The following is a 14,756-nucleotide window of genomic DNA, read 5'->3' as shown; positions in this document are numbered from 1 at the left end:
GCATTAAGTCCTATATCGGGCTCCCTGCTCTGTGGAGAGTCTGCTTCTCCCTCCCCCTCTGCCTGCCACTCCCCCTGCTTGTGCGCTCGCTCTCTCTCTCTCAGGTAGATAAATAACATCTTAAAAAAAAAAAAAAAAAGAACCAAATCTTATTTCAGACAAAAAGAGGCGGTAAGTGACTTACAGCATCTATCTTATTCTGTCTCCACAGACGAGGAATGTCACACACTTGCATGAACATCCCTTTCAGGTTGGCGATGACAACGGCGGCCAAGACCGACTGCAGGGAGAGACAGGGAAGGCTGTGTTATTCAGGGCAATGGCTTTCCACCGGGTGAGTTTTAAACCTCCTGTTATTTCTCTGGTGGCTGATCAGGGAAGTGAGATTATGCAATCAGTGTGCCAAGAAGCAGGGCTGTACCTTCTGCAAGGGTTCCAGCAGCTTCCCCAGGGCGACGATGGCGACCATCACGATCCCAGCCGAGATGATGCCGGCGATCTGAAAGACACACACCTGCCCTGAGCAGGGCTCGGCATCCCCCCTGGTGTCTTCCAGCTTGCGGGATGCGGGTACGAGCGGGACAGCCTGTTTGCAGGGCCACCTGATGCTGCCCTACTCCCCCCTCCTGCTCAATACTGTTCAGAGAAATGAGAATTAGTTCCGAAAACTCTCCACAACAGAAGGAAAAAGTGGGCAACATACACAGGGTGGCTATCGCAGAGGAATTAAAGGAAACGTGGAGACCGAACCTGCGCAGGGAAAGCCAGCGGGACCCGGATTGCTGCACGATGTGTTACTGACCTAGAGCTTCGGTGTCCCATCGGGAGGCCAGACTTGTAACCATTTGCCAGAGCGGGGCCACCCCTCCCCCCAAGAGCAATCACTGAATGTTCTTGGGAAATAAACTGCGCCATTCACATCGGATTCTTCCGCATCATGGAAGCCGCAGCCCTAACAGCGATTCTGACAACACATGGTACTAACGGCATATGATTCCCACAAAAATCGCAGAGGAACTAAATAGCTGGGTCCCAGCGCAAATTCAGAATGCTACATGAGCACCATGACACGTGGGACCGCATCCCCTCCTCCTCTGTCCCCAGACACAGGCTCAGAGTGTGGCCCTAGGGACGGGGGCACCAGCACGTAGGGCATAAAGGACCTTCAGAAACTTTACCTTCGCTGGCCAAAAAGCTCTGCTAAGATCCGTGAATAGTAAGGAGAGAGGCTGAGGGGTGGGGCTATTCTCTGGTGTGATTAGCACTGAGACGGCTGCAGCGTGGCCAAGGTGAAGACCAGAAACTCTGAAACAGAGGAGAAAAGGAGACAGAGCACCAGAAGCAAAGCAGTGGGAGAAGCAACAGGGAAGACAGGCTTGGCCACGAGTGCCGCCAGCTGCAAGAGGTTGCAGGTGAAGAGAGAGATCAGGCCCGCATCAAAGGAAAATCCAGAAACATCAGAAAACTTCAAAGTCTCAGTCTTCCCACCTGGCAACTGGGTCATTTCAAACTTCTCATTATGGTTAGATCAGCCTGAGGCAAGATTATGTATCTAATGGACTAGAAACTTCGCTTCATACTTCCAGACCTCTTTTTTAGGCTCTGTTGCCCATTAGCACACCTCTAGGAGACCTGTACCTTAGTGGCTTTCCCTCTCCTATCTGAGCAGAGAAACTAATATCCTCCCTCTATCCATCCATCCATCCTCCCTCCCTCCCCCTCTTCCTTCCATATAGTTGTATAACCAATACTGGTCACCAATCACAAGCCACTTGCATCTCGCTGTGGATGTGGGGCTCTGCGAGCAGCTGAAAGAAATGGAGATCTGGGGACAGAGACCACAGCCAGCTGCTCAGCTCCTTCCAGGAGAATGGTCACCTACTCGCCAAGTACATGGGACAGTAAGCTGCCAATGATGGGGACCGAGATGAATCTTGGTCACTCTTAAAATCTGAGAGGATTCTGTTACTTGTACTTACTTTATAAGGCTGGTTTGTGGGAATTGCGGTAGATTTTATATCTATGAGCACATTCAGTCACTAGATAATTAATGATTCTAAGTGAGAAGTTAATCAGATCAGAGAACAGTTTGTAATCAGAGTTTCTGGTGAGTCCGTAGGAGTCAGGTGAGGGTGAGAGAAAGAACGGGCTGTAATGTTAAGCCCTGCTGCAGTCTGACAATGTGCTGCACACAGCGAGCACTAACCCTCACTACTCCGTTCATTCATCTGGGAGAGGACTGGTTCTTCTGTGACTGGGACGACGATGCTCTCCTACTGTCAGGAGCAACAGATGGGAACGATCAGCATTTACAAGTACGCGCCAGGACTTTCTAGACGTTTTTATTCAATCCTCACAACATCCCTTTGAGTGGATGCAGTTAATGTTCCCATTTTATAGATGCTGACACTGAGGCCCCCGACATGAGAGAAAGCCCGAGAAGCCACACAACAGGGGAAAACCGTCCAGTTTATGTGGTCATGAGTCCCTGGATTTCAGTCCAGGCACTTGGACTTTTAACCCCAGAACTCAGTATACATTTCAGTAATTAAATGTCAAGCCCGTTCTGTGCTTGCTTCATTCCTCACTACTGAAATGCTGGCATCCTTCATTCCTAAATATAATACATGCCAGTGTGTGGCGGTGGGTGTTAGCTTACCAGAACACCATTATCCCCAAGCCCTCTGCCAAGGAATCGCTTTACACGGGCATTCTTCCTGGGCCGGCTGGCCCGTGCCTCCCTTGAGCCTGCACGCCACAGCAGGAGAGTGGACATCACCCGTGGGGGACCCGCCTACACCCGCATACAGCCCCGGGGCCCTGAAGAGTCTGTCAATGCCTCATCTCCGATGATAGCAGAGTGCTTTCATCTCGCTTCAGCTCGCGCGCTGACAGCCGCCACTGGAACATGGGGGCAGCTCTGGAAATCACCTTTGACCTCATCCCCCCGACCACAGACCCCTGGCCCGGCCTCCTGGTACAGGCTGGATTGTCTTCCCTGCTCCCGCAGAGCTAGAAAGGTCTGGTCTGTCTTCCCCTCACCCCAAAAAAAGGAAGTTCAATTTTAAAAAGAACATTTCTGAAAATTAAAATTAAATGTTGTTCAACAGGACCCAAGAAATTGGAAGAGGCCCATTCTTCCAATCCCCCTACACAGAGATCCATTATAAATGGGAAAGGAGCATCATGTGCGCCCTGGGGACAATTAAGGCTTCCCCTGGGCAGGCCACTGTAGGGAGTCACTAGTTTTGTCAATTAATCTCTTTCACACTGCTGTGTGTCCCTGCCGTAACAAACCCTACCTGAAGCCCGTGTGTGTCATAGTACTTACCTTGGATTCAATGGCATTCTTCTTTATAGCCTCAATGCACTTTTTACTCCGAAACAATAGCTCTGTGTAGGGAAGGGAACCACCCACCAGGCACAACAGAAACACAATTCCTGAGACTGTCCCTTGCCGCCATTCACCTGTTTTGGCAAATCTGACCCCATGCCCTGCTAGAAAGGATAGCCTTTGAGAATGGCTCCTCAGCTTTGTGGCCAAAGGCGGGGTGATTCAGAGATGAACTGGGACGCCAGATTTGAGGTCCCTTTGTGAAAGTAACAACCTAACACCACACTGATAAGATAAAATCCACTTCAGGAACAAAAATCGTCCTCGAGAGGAAAGGCCAAAATGTTATCACCAAAATATCCCCTGCTGGCAGACTTGTTCTGTGGGACGAAGGCTTCTAGAGGAAATTCTATCAGGAACTTCCTATCAGGAACTTTCCTGATCCTTGGAAAGGAAACATAGTGGACACTTTGGATTCTCCCGAAAATGCAACAGCTCACTAACACCAGGAAGTACGCGCACTCGGCCTTCTCTATCTCCAGATAACACATTGATAAAAATCAGCATTCTTCACCACTGGTTTCCTTGTCAGTTCTTATTATCCAGGAAACCCAGGTTGCAGGTCAATACAGCCACCTGCGAGCTGAGCACTGACACAGAGATTCCTTTGAGGATCTGGGCATTGGGAAACCGTCAATGTCGGAGAGGTTTCTGGGGAGGAGATGGATCAAGTTGATGAGTGAGCCCCGGGTCGGATCAGCTCGGATCTGCGCCTCCCGAGGCACAAGCTTCCGTGCTCCAAGGCTACTTGCCTTACTTGGCTCTCCTAAACGCCTTTCCGGGTGCTGTTCCCCGGCCCATCACCCCCACGCTGCTGTGCCTTACCTGGGTCTTTCCCCCGGTGCTCTCCTGGACGGCCGTGCGGGACAGGGCAGTGGTGGCCACAAAACAAGAGAAGAATCCTGAGAAGATGTTGCTGATCCCAAAGGCAATGAATTCCTAAGGCAGAGACCAGGGGACAGGGATGCTACGAATAGAATCACTGGGCAAGACCTGCCAAGTGTTTAAGGAAAAAGAGGAGGAAAGCAAGCTCCCAAGCCCACCCTGTCTGGTAGCCCCAGACATTGCCCACACTTGCACATGTGGGAGCAATTTAAAATCAGCCCACCTGAACAAGGGCCCGTATGTACAGGGCCTGAATTTAAAACGGTCACAACCATCATCGCTGGCGTTCGCTGCACTGTTTTGCTATATTATAGCTCCCCTTATGAAATATATCCAGAGACACTGGACCGCATGAAGGATTCTCATGCTGACCTAATATGTGAGCGTTGAATGGTATTTAGGACCTGACTGAATTAACTCTTAGAATTCGGCTGACTTCAACTTATTTCTTAAAAATAAAAGAGACGCAGCCTGCATATTTCAAAATAATTTCAATTAGCACGTGGAAGAGGGAAACCAGCTCGACAAGGGCTGATGAAAGAAACCAATCCCTTCTCCAGCAGACAACGAAGTCTGTCCCGCTTATGCCTTTCTCTTCTTTGCCGCCCTACAAAAGCAGGTCAGCGCAAGGGTGACCGTACCTGGTTCCCATCGATGGTGTAATCGTACTTGATGGCATAAACTTTGCCCACAGACACTGCAATAGCATAAGCCACCACGGCGATGGAAAACGAGGCAGCCAGCATCTCAGAAAACAGACTCACAGGTGGAAGTATGGGAGGCAAAAACCTAGTGAGTTTTAAAATAAACAAACAAAAAAACGCAGTGAGGATTTGACCACAGTTCTCTGTTCCTACCTTGCCAAAGGCTATATCCCCCCACACCCAAGTCAGGCATGAAAATGCTTGATCCCGAGGGAAAAAAGCAGATTGCGACAACTAAGTGGTAGCATTGCTTTTACAGTTTTTAATTAGAAGCTGGCACTCTCTCATGGGCTGACTTCTTCATCCCCTCTACGAACACTGCCTTATCTATACCCCTGACATGAATAAACGTGTCATTATGGATTCTGTAGTATACAGCCTGATGCCACGCCACTTCACACGTTAGTGTTTCTCCTCACACCATTTTATCTTAAAGGTCTTTGAATTTAAAAGATAGTCTGGCCATAAAATGAGATTTGCCTTGTGCGAAGAGATGTCGGGTCTATGAAAGAGACAAACGATATTGGATGCTAAAAGAGCTGAGTAGAAAATCCGCATCTTAAGAGCCACGATATTTAAAATTTTGAGTCCAGAAAAGATTACATTTATGTAATTATCAGAATGTTCCAGAATCACAATGACTAAGACTTCCCAGTGACTGTGGGGTCGAACGGCTACTGTTGGACATACCAGAACTGTTCTACAAACCATGTAAAGAAATAAACCTAGGGGTACCTGGCTGGCTCAGTCAGTAGAACATGTGATGTTTGATCTCAGGGTTGTGCGCTTAAGCCCCATTTTGGGCACAAAAGCCCACTTAAAAAGGAAAAAAAGGAAGGAGGGAAGGAAGGAAGGAAGGAAACCTACACGTTTATAATCATTCAGTTGTCCCCAACTATGAAAACTGGGGGAATGGCTTTCATGTACCTGTATCTTGATGACTTATCCATAGAGCGCACAGCCAGAGGTCCCTAGCCAAAAAATCTCCAAAACAAACAAACAGAAAAACCCCACCAAAACAATCTCCCTCACCTACCTCACTTATATCTGAGTTTCCTTTAATAGGAAATTATATTCCCCTCCTCTAATCAGAGGGAAGTGCTATAGCAGAAATAAGATTGTTACAAAAAACCACAGAAATTTAGAGCTAGCTAATATCCTGATATCATCCAAGTTAATATGCTCATCTAATATCCTAGAAATGGTTGAGTCTATGTCTCTCCTTTTGTTGATAAGGGAACTGAGGTCCAGAGACGTGAAGTGACTTGCTCAAGGTCATTTAGTCGGGTCTAGTATGAATGTTGATTTCGTGCATAACAAGATCTGTCTGATTCTCTGCCCCAGTAGCCTTTTTCTCCCCACAGGTGAGGTTACTTTTCAGACTCTTTTTTTCCCCACATCTCATCCTGACTCACAAGATTTGTATCACACCTCTGCTCATCTGGACGTGGGCTTGGACCTCACTTCTTAAAACTAGGCTTGTGGGGACACCTGGGTGGCTCAGTGGGTTAAGTATCTGCCTTCGGCTCAGGTCAGGATCCCAGTGTCCTGGGATCGAGTCCCACATCGAGCTCCCTGCTCAGTGGAGAGCCTCCTTCTCCCTCTGCTTGCCACTCCCCCTGCTTGTGTGAGCTCTCTCTGACAAATAAATAAAATCTTTATATACTCTTAGGCTTATGACTCATTCCCGAGACCTAATCAGCCCTACTTGAGGTAATTCAGTCTGTCCAGATACCTTTCCAGTCCTGCAGAGTTCAGCTTTGATTGTGACCTAATGCCCACTGCCTGCCTGCCAACTTCTCTAATGCCAGGCCTTCTACCAGGTTCTTGATTCTCCAGGGTCACAAAATATAAAGCACAGAGACTTAAAGTCAAAGGATGTGAATGCTGGCTCCATGGCTCTGTATGAAACTGACTGACTGACTTGGGGCACATTATTCAAGATTCCCAAGTCCCAGTTTCTTCAGCTGTCAAATGGGGGCTACATACTCTTCTCATAGGGTTATTGGAAGGAGTCAAGGAAGGATGATGTGAGTAAGTAATCAGTACCTACACACATAGTAGGTGCTCAGTAAGTGTAGGGAGACCCTGAAATTACCACACAGCTGCCATCCATTTGTATTACCTTGCTGGATCTTAGCAGGGCCGATTTTTTGCCCCACGTCACTCACTTGGTGCCCAGAATGGACACCTTCCAACGACCTCTGAGTTGTCTTTCCCTTACCTCCTGCCCTTCTTCAGGGGCCCTGTTTGGCTACAGCCAACCCTCCCACTTCTGGCCTGATCATGAGCTAACGCTATGAAGGTGAGTGAGGGTGAAGGAGGCTTTTCTGAAAAGATAAGGGTGGGGAGTGCTGAGACCCTATAACGGAGGCCGGGGGACCTATAACGGAGAGTCAGGCGTGAGAAACATGATTCCATTTACTTGAGGTTGGCCCTGAACATTTGGCAAATGCACCACCGCTCCAACTAGAATGGAAAAGTGGCCTTCCAAAGGCAGCCAGGAGAAAACCCCGATGATTCTGCTGACCTCCCCTGCCCCGTTCCCCCTGCGCCACACTCTCAAGCACAAGTGCAAAGCACGTCACTTTGAAAGCAGTGGAAACAAACATGACAGTGACATCCTCTGGCACCAGTACCTGCTGGCTATCTAACAGTGAGTCTGGTCATAATTGTGGGAAGTTAATGTTACCAATCTAGCAAACATCTGGGTTTCTTTTTTAATGCCATATGTTGAAATTACAGCATACTGCACTTGGTCCATTCAGTGCATTTTATGAGAGATCTCAGTGGCATTTCAGAACAAGCCCGAATTATGAATTTACTCTGTTCTCTAGGAGAACCCCCTCACCCATGTAGGTGGTGACAGAAGTGCACGAAGATACTCAACTCTACTTTCCTAACTCACCGAACTACCAAATATATAGAAAACCTTCCTTAAGATGATGCATTTTATTCGAGAGAACCAATGACATAATTATTACCTAAGATTAATTAAACTAATTGGTGGAGAATTTAGGCCAGCTGTCCCTTATTTCTCAAGCAGATTGTTCTCAGTGTGATAAATGTGACTAACCATGATTCTATTTGTATTATATTGTAATTATACACAGGAGTTTAAGTCAGGAGTCTGGTGATGACTGTGTAAGTCCTGCCACATTTTAAGGAAATGAAGAAAAAAACCTCAGAGCATATGGGAGCTGCTTTTCAACAAATGGCTCGAACTTTCTCTACACACAGTTTGTCTGATCGTTTGCACCAGTGGCTGCTTCTTTAAGATCACACACGGAGAAGACTATGGAAGGAGCATCATGAAATGAAGCTTGTAATAAAAGGTTTCTTTTAAATAGAAAGTACTGACTTAGTATAGCCTAAGAGGAGCTCCACACTCACCCCCTTGGGATGGATTTAACAATGCCAGCATTGTAATTTTTTTCCAGGTCGGCTCCATATGAAATGGCAGTAGCAATTATTGTCTGAAATAAAACAAAAGAGGTTAAAAATAAAAAACTATATGTTTTAACAACTCCTCACCCCCTTTCTTTAGTCTCCTCCTTAGGAAGCCTGCCCTGTTGGTTTCTTTCTTTTTTTTTTAATCCAAGTACAATTAACATACACTATATTAACACACATTATATTAGTTTCAGGTGTGCAGTAAAATGATACGACTTTTCTCTGCATTACTCAGTGTTCCTCAAGATAAGACAGTGCTCTTACTCCCCTTTATCTGTTTCCCCCATCCCCCCACCTACCTCCCCTCTGGCAACCACCAGTTTGTTCTCTGTATTTAAGAATCTGGGGGGTTGAGGGCGCCTGGGTGGCTCAGTGGGTTAAATCCTCTGCCTTCGGCTCAGGTCATGATCCCAGGGTTCTGGGATCGAGCCCCACATTGGGATCTCTGCTCAGCAGGGAGCCTGCTTCTCTCTTCCTCTCTCTGCTTGCCTCTCTGCCTACTTGTGATCTCTGTCAAATAAATAAATAAAATCTTAAAAAAAAAAAAAAAGAACCCTGGGGGTTTTTAATTTGTGGAACATGAGGAATAGCATGGAGGACATTAGGAGAAGGAAGGGAAAAATGAAAGGGGAGGAATCGGAGGGGGCGATGAACCATGCGAGACTATGGACTCCAGGAAATAAACTGAGGGTTTTAGAAGGGAGGTGGGTGGAGAGATGGGCTAGCCTGGTGATGGGTATTAAGGAGGGCACAGATTGCATGGAGTACTGGGTGTTATACGTAAACAATGAATCATGGAACACTACATCAAAAGCAAATGATGTACTGTATGGTGACTAACATAATTCAATAAAAAATAAATTTAAAAATTAAAAAAAGAATCTGGGGGGTTTTGTTTGTCTCTTTTTTGTTTGTTTGTTTCTTAAATTCCATATATGAGTGAAGTCGTTTAGTATCTCTCTTTCTCTGACTTATTTCACCAAGCATGATACTCTCTAGCTCCAGCTATGTTGTTGTAAATGGCAAGATTTCATTCTTTTTTTTATGGCTGAGTAATATTCCATATATATTACAACTTCTTTCTTGTTAAACTCATTAATGCTGAACTTTCTGATTACATGTTTTACTTACCACAATTACTTCTATAGGAATAGGGACTGGAATTTTGTGCTTAAATCGGTCATTCACTTCCTTAACCGCCATACAGATGATAATGGTGAGTAATCCAGCAATGAAATCAGCAAGATTGGTGTTGCCAACATTTTGAAAAATCTCAATCAGAGTCTGTATAAAGAAAACAATTGTATATTCTTCCCACATGCAAAATCATGATAACATCATCAAACAGCACTTAAAAATTTCATGTAAAATCATAAAAATGTGTTGGCTAATACAGAGACCATTAAAAACATCCAATCTTAGCAATACATATACCAAGTTAATGATGCTTAATTGGAGTGGTAAAACCATGAGTGATTTCTACTTTGTTTGTTTATCTGCACTTTTTTACAATAAAAATGAGATGTTTTAAAAGAAAAAATTCATTACATACTGAATTTTACTTGCAGAAAAGCTTTAAAAATTTATATCTTAAAGTGGTTTTACAGGGACTATTAAGTGACCTAATTTCACAATGTTCATGTGCTATTATTGAGACTAAAAACTGACAAACCAAAAAGTCCCAATTAGCCAGTATTTTAGGTAAAACTCTTTCCCAACCTGAATGAGACAGCTGGAAATAAAAATACCTAAATACTTCATATGTAGCTACATAGGGTCTGATCCACTCTTCATGCTGAAGAAAAACTACTAAATTGATACATAGTTCAAATATAAATTTTTAGGGGCACCTGGGTGGCTCAGTGGGTTAAAGCCTCAGGTTTGGCTCAGGTCATGATCTCAGGGTCCTGGGATGTAGCCCCGCATTGCATCGGGCTCTCTGCTCAGCAGGGAGCCTGCTTCCCTTTCTCTCTCTCTGCCTGCCTCTCTGCCTAATTGTGATCTCTGTCAAATAAATAAATAAAGTCTTTAAAATATATATATATATATATATATATATATATTTTTTTTTTAGAAATTAATTTGGTACTTAGTTCAAACTTGAACTGAGATGACTTAAATAAAAACAACTCTTTCCAAGTGGGAAGACAAGCCAACTCAAGTATAAACTCGTCTTGTTTTGTAAATAGGAGGTTTCTGGGAATCAAGGGAGATTAGCAAGGGAGACTCCCAGGGAAGAACACTAATACCTTTGTTCCCGCAGCTTGGGTCCTGTAGAAGGCATGATTTCAGAGGTATTCTTTCATTCTTTGAAACAATCTCTCAGTGAAGGTTACTTTTTTTTTGAATGAGTCCTTTTATAGATATATTTTTATATGAAAACAAAGGAATGTAGTACCTAATCATTTATAACATGTATCTTACTTAATTTTATAGACAAGCTATATTTTAAATAATCACAATGGCAGTCAATAACAGTTATGTATAAAGAGCCTTAAGTGATCCAGCAGCCGTTTGGCCAGCAGCTCCAAGAGTAAGGGAATGACGGGAGAAGTTGTTATGCTAGCAAAAGACGTCCACCGAGTGCCTGAACTAGAGTTCAAGCATTTGACTTACAGAAAGCCTCTTGGACTTTCACTCAGAGAGTATTTTTGCTCTTGCTTGAAACCCAATACCAACAAATTTACTTTGCCTTCCTGAGGCAGTCAAAATTGAGAGAGGCAGTTACATGGACAGCAAGAGAGGAAGCCAACGATAGCAGGGTGAAAAGGAAAAAATGGCGGCCCCTGGGTGGTTCAGTTGGTTATGCATCTGACTCTCGATTTCAGCTCAGGTCATGATCTCAGAGTCATGGGATGGAGCCCTGCATGGGGCTCTCTGTTCAGTGGGGAATCTGCTTAGGATTCTCACTCTGCCTCTGCCCCACCCCTGCTCATGCACACACACTCACACTCTCTTCCTTTCTCTCTCTCTCTAAAATAAATCTTTTTTAAAAAGAGAGAGAGAGAAAATGGAGGAGTACCACAAGTGGGCACAGTAACAAGAATTTAGGGCATCTGCCTTAGGAGCCAACAGGCCCACATGTCTCAGTCTTATGGCATTGCTGTCTGGCCCTTCCCATCATTGGTTTTCTGATGACGAGCCTCATTAATTCATAAGGTGGATATAATATTTCACTTAACTGTTATTTAGTAAAGGTTTACTTTCAATTCAAAAGGGAAAAATCCAAACTTGAAAACAAACAATCAGATAACGATCCCAATCACAAAAACATTTCACCTTACAAAAATGATCACTCCAGGATTCCCATTTAATCTATGAGAGTCACTGAGATCTTTGAATAAAAAGCACCTCTGGTTTATTAAAAATGTAATATGGGTTGCAAAAAACAAAATCAGTTTATATTACACAATTGCATTAAGCAAGCATATACTAGTTGTTTATATACTGAGATATCTCCTATGAAAATTTCCACAATAAAAAGTTTAGTCTGTGTAGAAATAAAACTGAAGTAGTCAGATTGTACTCAAAGATAACAGAAATGAGACTCTAAGGAAGCAATGAAAACTAATTCCAATTTCGTTTACTATTAAAATATTTCCTAAAATAAGTTTAAAATATGGATACACGTATGAATCTGTATTTCAACCTAGTATTCTGAACAGGTCAAATCATAATAATGACCATTTCAGTGATGGGAAATATTTTACTCTATTTCCTACCATGCTTGGAGAATTTTAGGACCATTTCATTCAGATCATTTCTTCCTTTTTTGCCTAGCATTGCCTGGGGGTACAGAGCCATAAGAAACAGATATATACCTGCTGTTACATATGAGGAAATTTATCAGTAAACTTCTAGTGCCAAATTTATTTTAATTCATCTCTATAAATAGAGCAAACTCTTTATAATCACCCCTTGCAGTCGGGATTTCCTCCTACCAGAAACAATTTTTGCCCATATGTAGATCACCCCTTTAAAGCATTACTTTCCTTATTGGAATGGTTTAATTTGTACACACTGAAACAGATTCAAAAGAGTGTCTCATCGAGCTTATTGGTGGCTTTCAAAACTCCCGTCATCCAGGCAGAACTTTTCAGTGTGGTCTTCCACCTCGTTAGAGGAAGAAATGAGGAGGTGGCCTTCACTTCGGTAAACAAGCAGAAAGTCTCGCTTTGTCTATTGAGACAAGCCACTTAAAGTGAATGATAGGAAAACAATCACCCTTAAATGTGCTCTGTGATTTACTTACATAATTGAGAAGCTACTTGGTGGCATGGGGTGGGGTGGGGGGGGAGTATTACTAACTGTGAATTCTGCCAATACCCTGTCATTCCCCCTTCTGCGACCTCTATTCTCAGTGGCTCTGGCATCTGTGAGTTCAAGTTTTAGTTTTTCTTACTGTCCGGGTATTTCCTCCTCCAATTCTTTGTATTGTTTTCCTTTTGGGGAGGAGTTGGGGGAGGGAAACAATCCAAAGTATAGCCTTATAACAAAAGAGATGTTAAAGGGATGCCTGGGTGGCTCAGTCAGTTAAGTGGCTGCCTTTGGCTCAGGTCATGATCCCAGGGTCCTGGGATTGAGTCCCATATTGGGCTCCCTGCTCAGCGGGGAGCCTGCTTCTCTCTCTGCCTCTGCCTGCCACTCTGTCTGCTTGCACGCTCTCTCTGACAAATAAATAAATAAAATCTTAAAAAAGAGAGAGAGAGAGAGATGTTAAGTTGCTACATGCCAGAGAAAGTATCTTACAACAATCTTCCAATTTTTCCTGGAGGAATCCCGACTACTCTGCATTTGTTGAAGGATTCTTTCATGAATGATTGTATCTGGTTATGTCACAAGCAAAATTCTCTGTTCAAGTACTGAGTGGTTCATTCAACCTTATGCAATCCTTTCCAAACCTGCTGATCCTTCCTTTTCTGAAGAGCAAACTTAGAGTCATGATGACACGGGGAAGATTGAAATATCTTCATCCAACCTGACTGCTCTGGAGGAATTTCTCACAAAATTCTATGACACATTCTAACCTAATATTTCAAGAGTAATGTTCAACAGTCACATAACAATTGTGTTTGGTTTCAAACTATTTTTGACCTTGGTCTAGTGTTTCTTGGTTCCTTTTGTCCCTGTTTGAAAGTGGGATCATTTGCAGCAAGCTTTGTCTTAAACATAGTCCTAAAAAAGACACAAAGAAATGGAAAGACATTCCATGCTCATGGATTAGAAGAACAAATATTGTTAAAACGTCTGTGCTACCCAAAGCAATCCACACATTTAATGCAATCCCTATCAAAATATCAATAGTATTTTTCACAGAACAGAACTGGGACAAACAGTCCTGAAATTTGTATGGTACCACAAAAGACCCTGAATAGCCAAAGCAATCATGAAAAAGGAAAACAAAAGTGGAGGTACCACATTCCAGATTTCAACTTGTGCAGCCACTCTAGAAAACAGTGTGGAGTTTCCTCAAAAAGTGAAAAATAGAGCCACCCTACAACTCAGCAATTGCATGGTTGTAAATACTAGGTATTTATCCAAAGGATATAAGCATAGTGATTCAAAGGGGCACCTACACCCCAATGTTCATTACAGCAAATGTCTACAATAGCCAAAATATGGAAAGAGCTCAAATGTCTACTGACAGATGAGAAGATAAAGAAGATGTGGTGTGTACACACACACACACACACACACACACACACACACACACACGAATATTACACAGCCGTCAAAAAGAATGAAATCTTGCCATGGGCAACAACGTAGATGGAGCTACAGGGTATTATGCCAAGTGAAACAAGTCAGTCAAAAAAAGACAAAAACCATACGACATCACTCATATGTGGAATTGAAGAAACAAATCAAAAGAGCAAAAGGAAAAAGAGAGAGGCAAACCAAGAAGAGATTCTTAACTATAGAGAACAAACTGATGGTTAACCGGAGAGGAGGGGAGTGGAGAGGATGGGGGAACTAGGTGAAGACACTAAGGACTCACTTTTGATGAGCCCCAGGTGATAAACGGAAGTAATGAATCATGATACTGAAACTAATATAGCACTGTATGTTAAGTATACTGGAATTAAAATAAAAGCTTGGAAAAAAAAACCATAGTCCTAGGAGACCAGAAGGACTATTAGTATCTGCAGAGTTTCCCCCAATGGCCAGGGAACCAGGTTAACCACTGGCCTCAGGCTCCTGGGGTCTGTGTGGATGCAAGCCAAGCGATGTTCATGAAGAAGTAAGTACACTCAGTAAGGGGTTTCTTGCTGGATTCAGGGCATAGTGGATTTGTCTGGGGAGTAAATAGTTCCCAGCAC

At 43.7% G+C, this 14,756-nt stretch overlaps 1 protein-coding gene across 3 annotated transcripts in view; it reads right to left on the bottom strand.

Moving 5' to 3' along the window:
* SLC26A4 (solute carrier family 26 member 4) overlaps nt 1-14,756 on the bottom strand; it is a 47,841-nt gene that overhangs the window by 19,281 nt on the left and 13,804 nt on the right. For all 3 annotated transcript variants that reach the window (XM_032873386.1, XM_032873384.1, XM_032873385.1), the window contains exons 7-12: nt 9,568-9,720; nt 8,377-8,459; nt 4,921-5,068; nt 4,220-4,333; nt 422-499; nt 185-280 (exon numbers count right to left, since the gene is read on the bottom strand). In XM_032873386.1, coding sequence (XP_032729277.1) covers nt 185-280; nt 422-499; nt 4,220-4,333; nt 4,921-5,068; nt 8,377-8,459; nt 9,568-9,720 — 672 coding nt within the window. The remainder of the gene's footprint in view (nt 1-184; nt 281-421; nt 500-4,219; nt 4,334-4,920; nt 5,069-8,376; nt 8,460-9,567; nt 9,721-14,756) is intronic.

The sequence above is a fragment of the Lontra canadensis genome, unplaced genomic scaffold, assembly GCF_010015895.1.
Source record: "Lontra canadensis isolate GAN:19392208 unplaced genomic scaffold, GSC_riverotter_1.0 scaffold48, whole genome shotgun sequence".
In the NCBI taxonomy this organism is placed as follows: domain Eukaryota; kingdom Metazoa; phylum Chordata; class Mammalia; order Carnivora; family Mustelidae; genus Lontra; species Lontra canadensis.
Note: the sequence above shows the minus strand (reverse complement) of the source record. Positions and strands in the feature narration are given on the sequence as shown.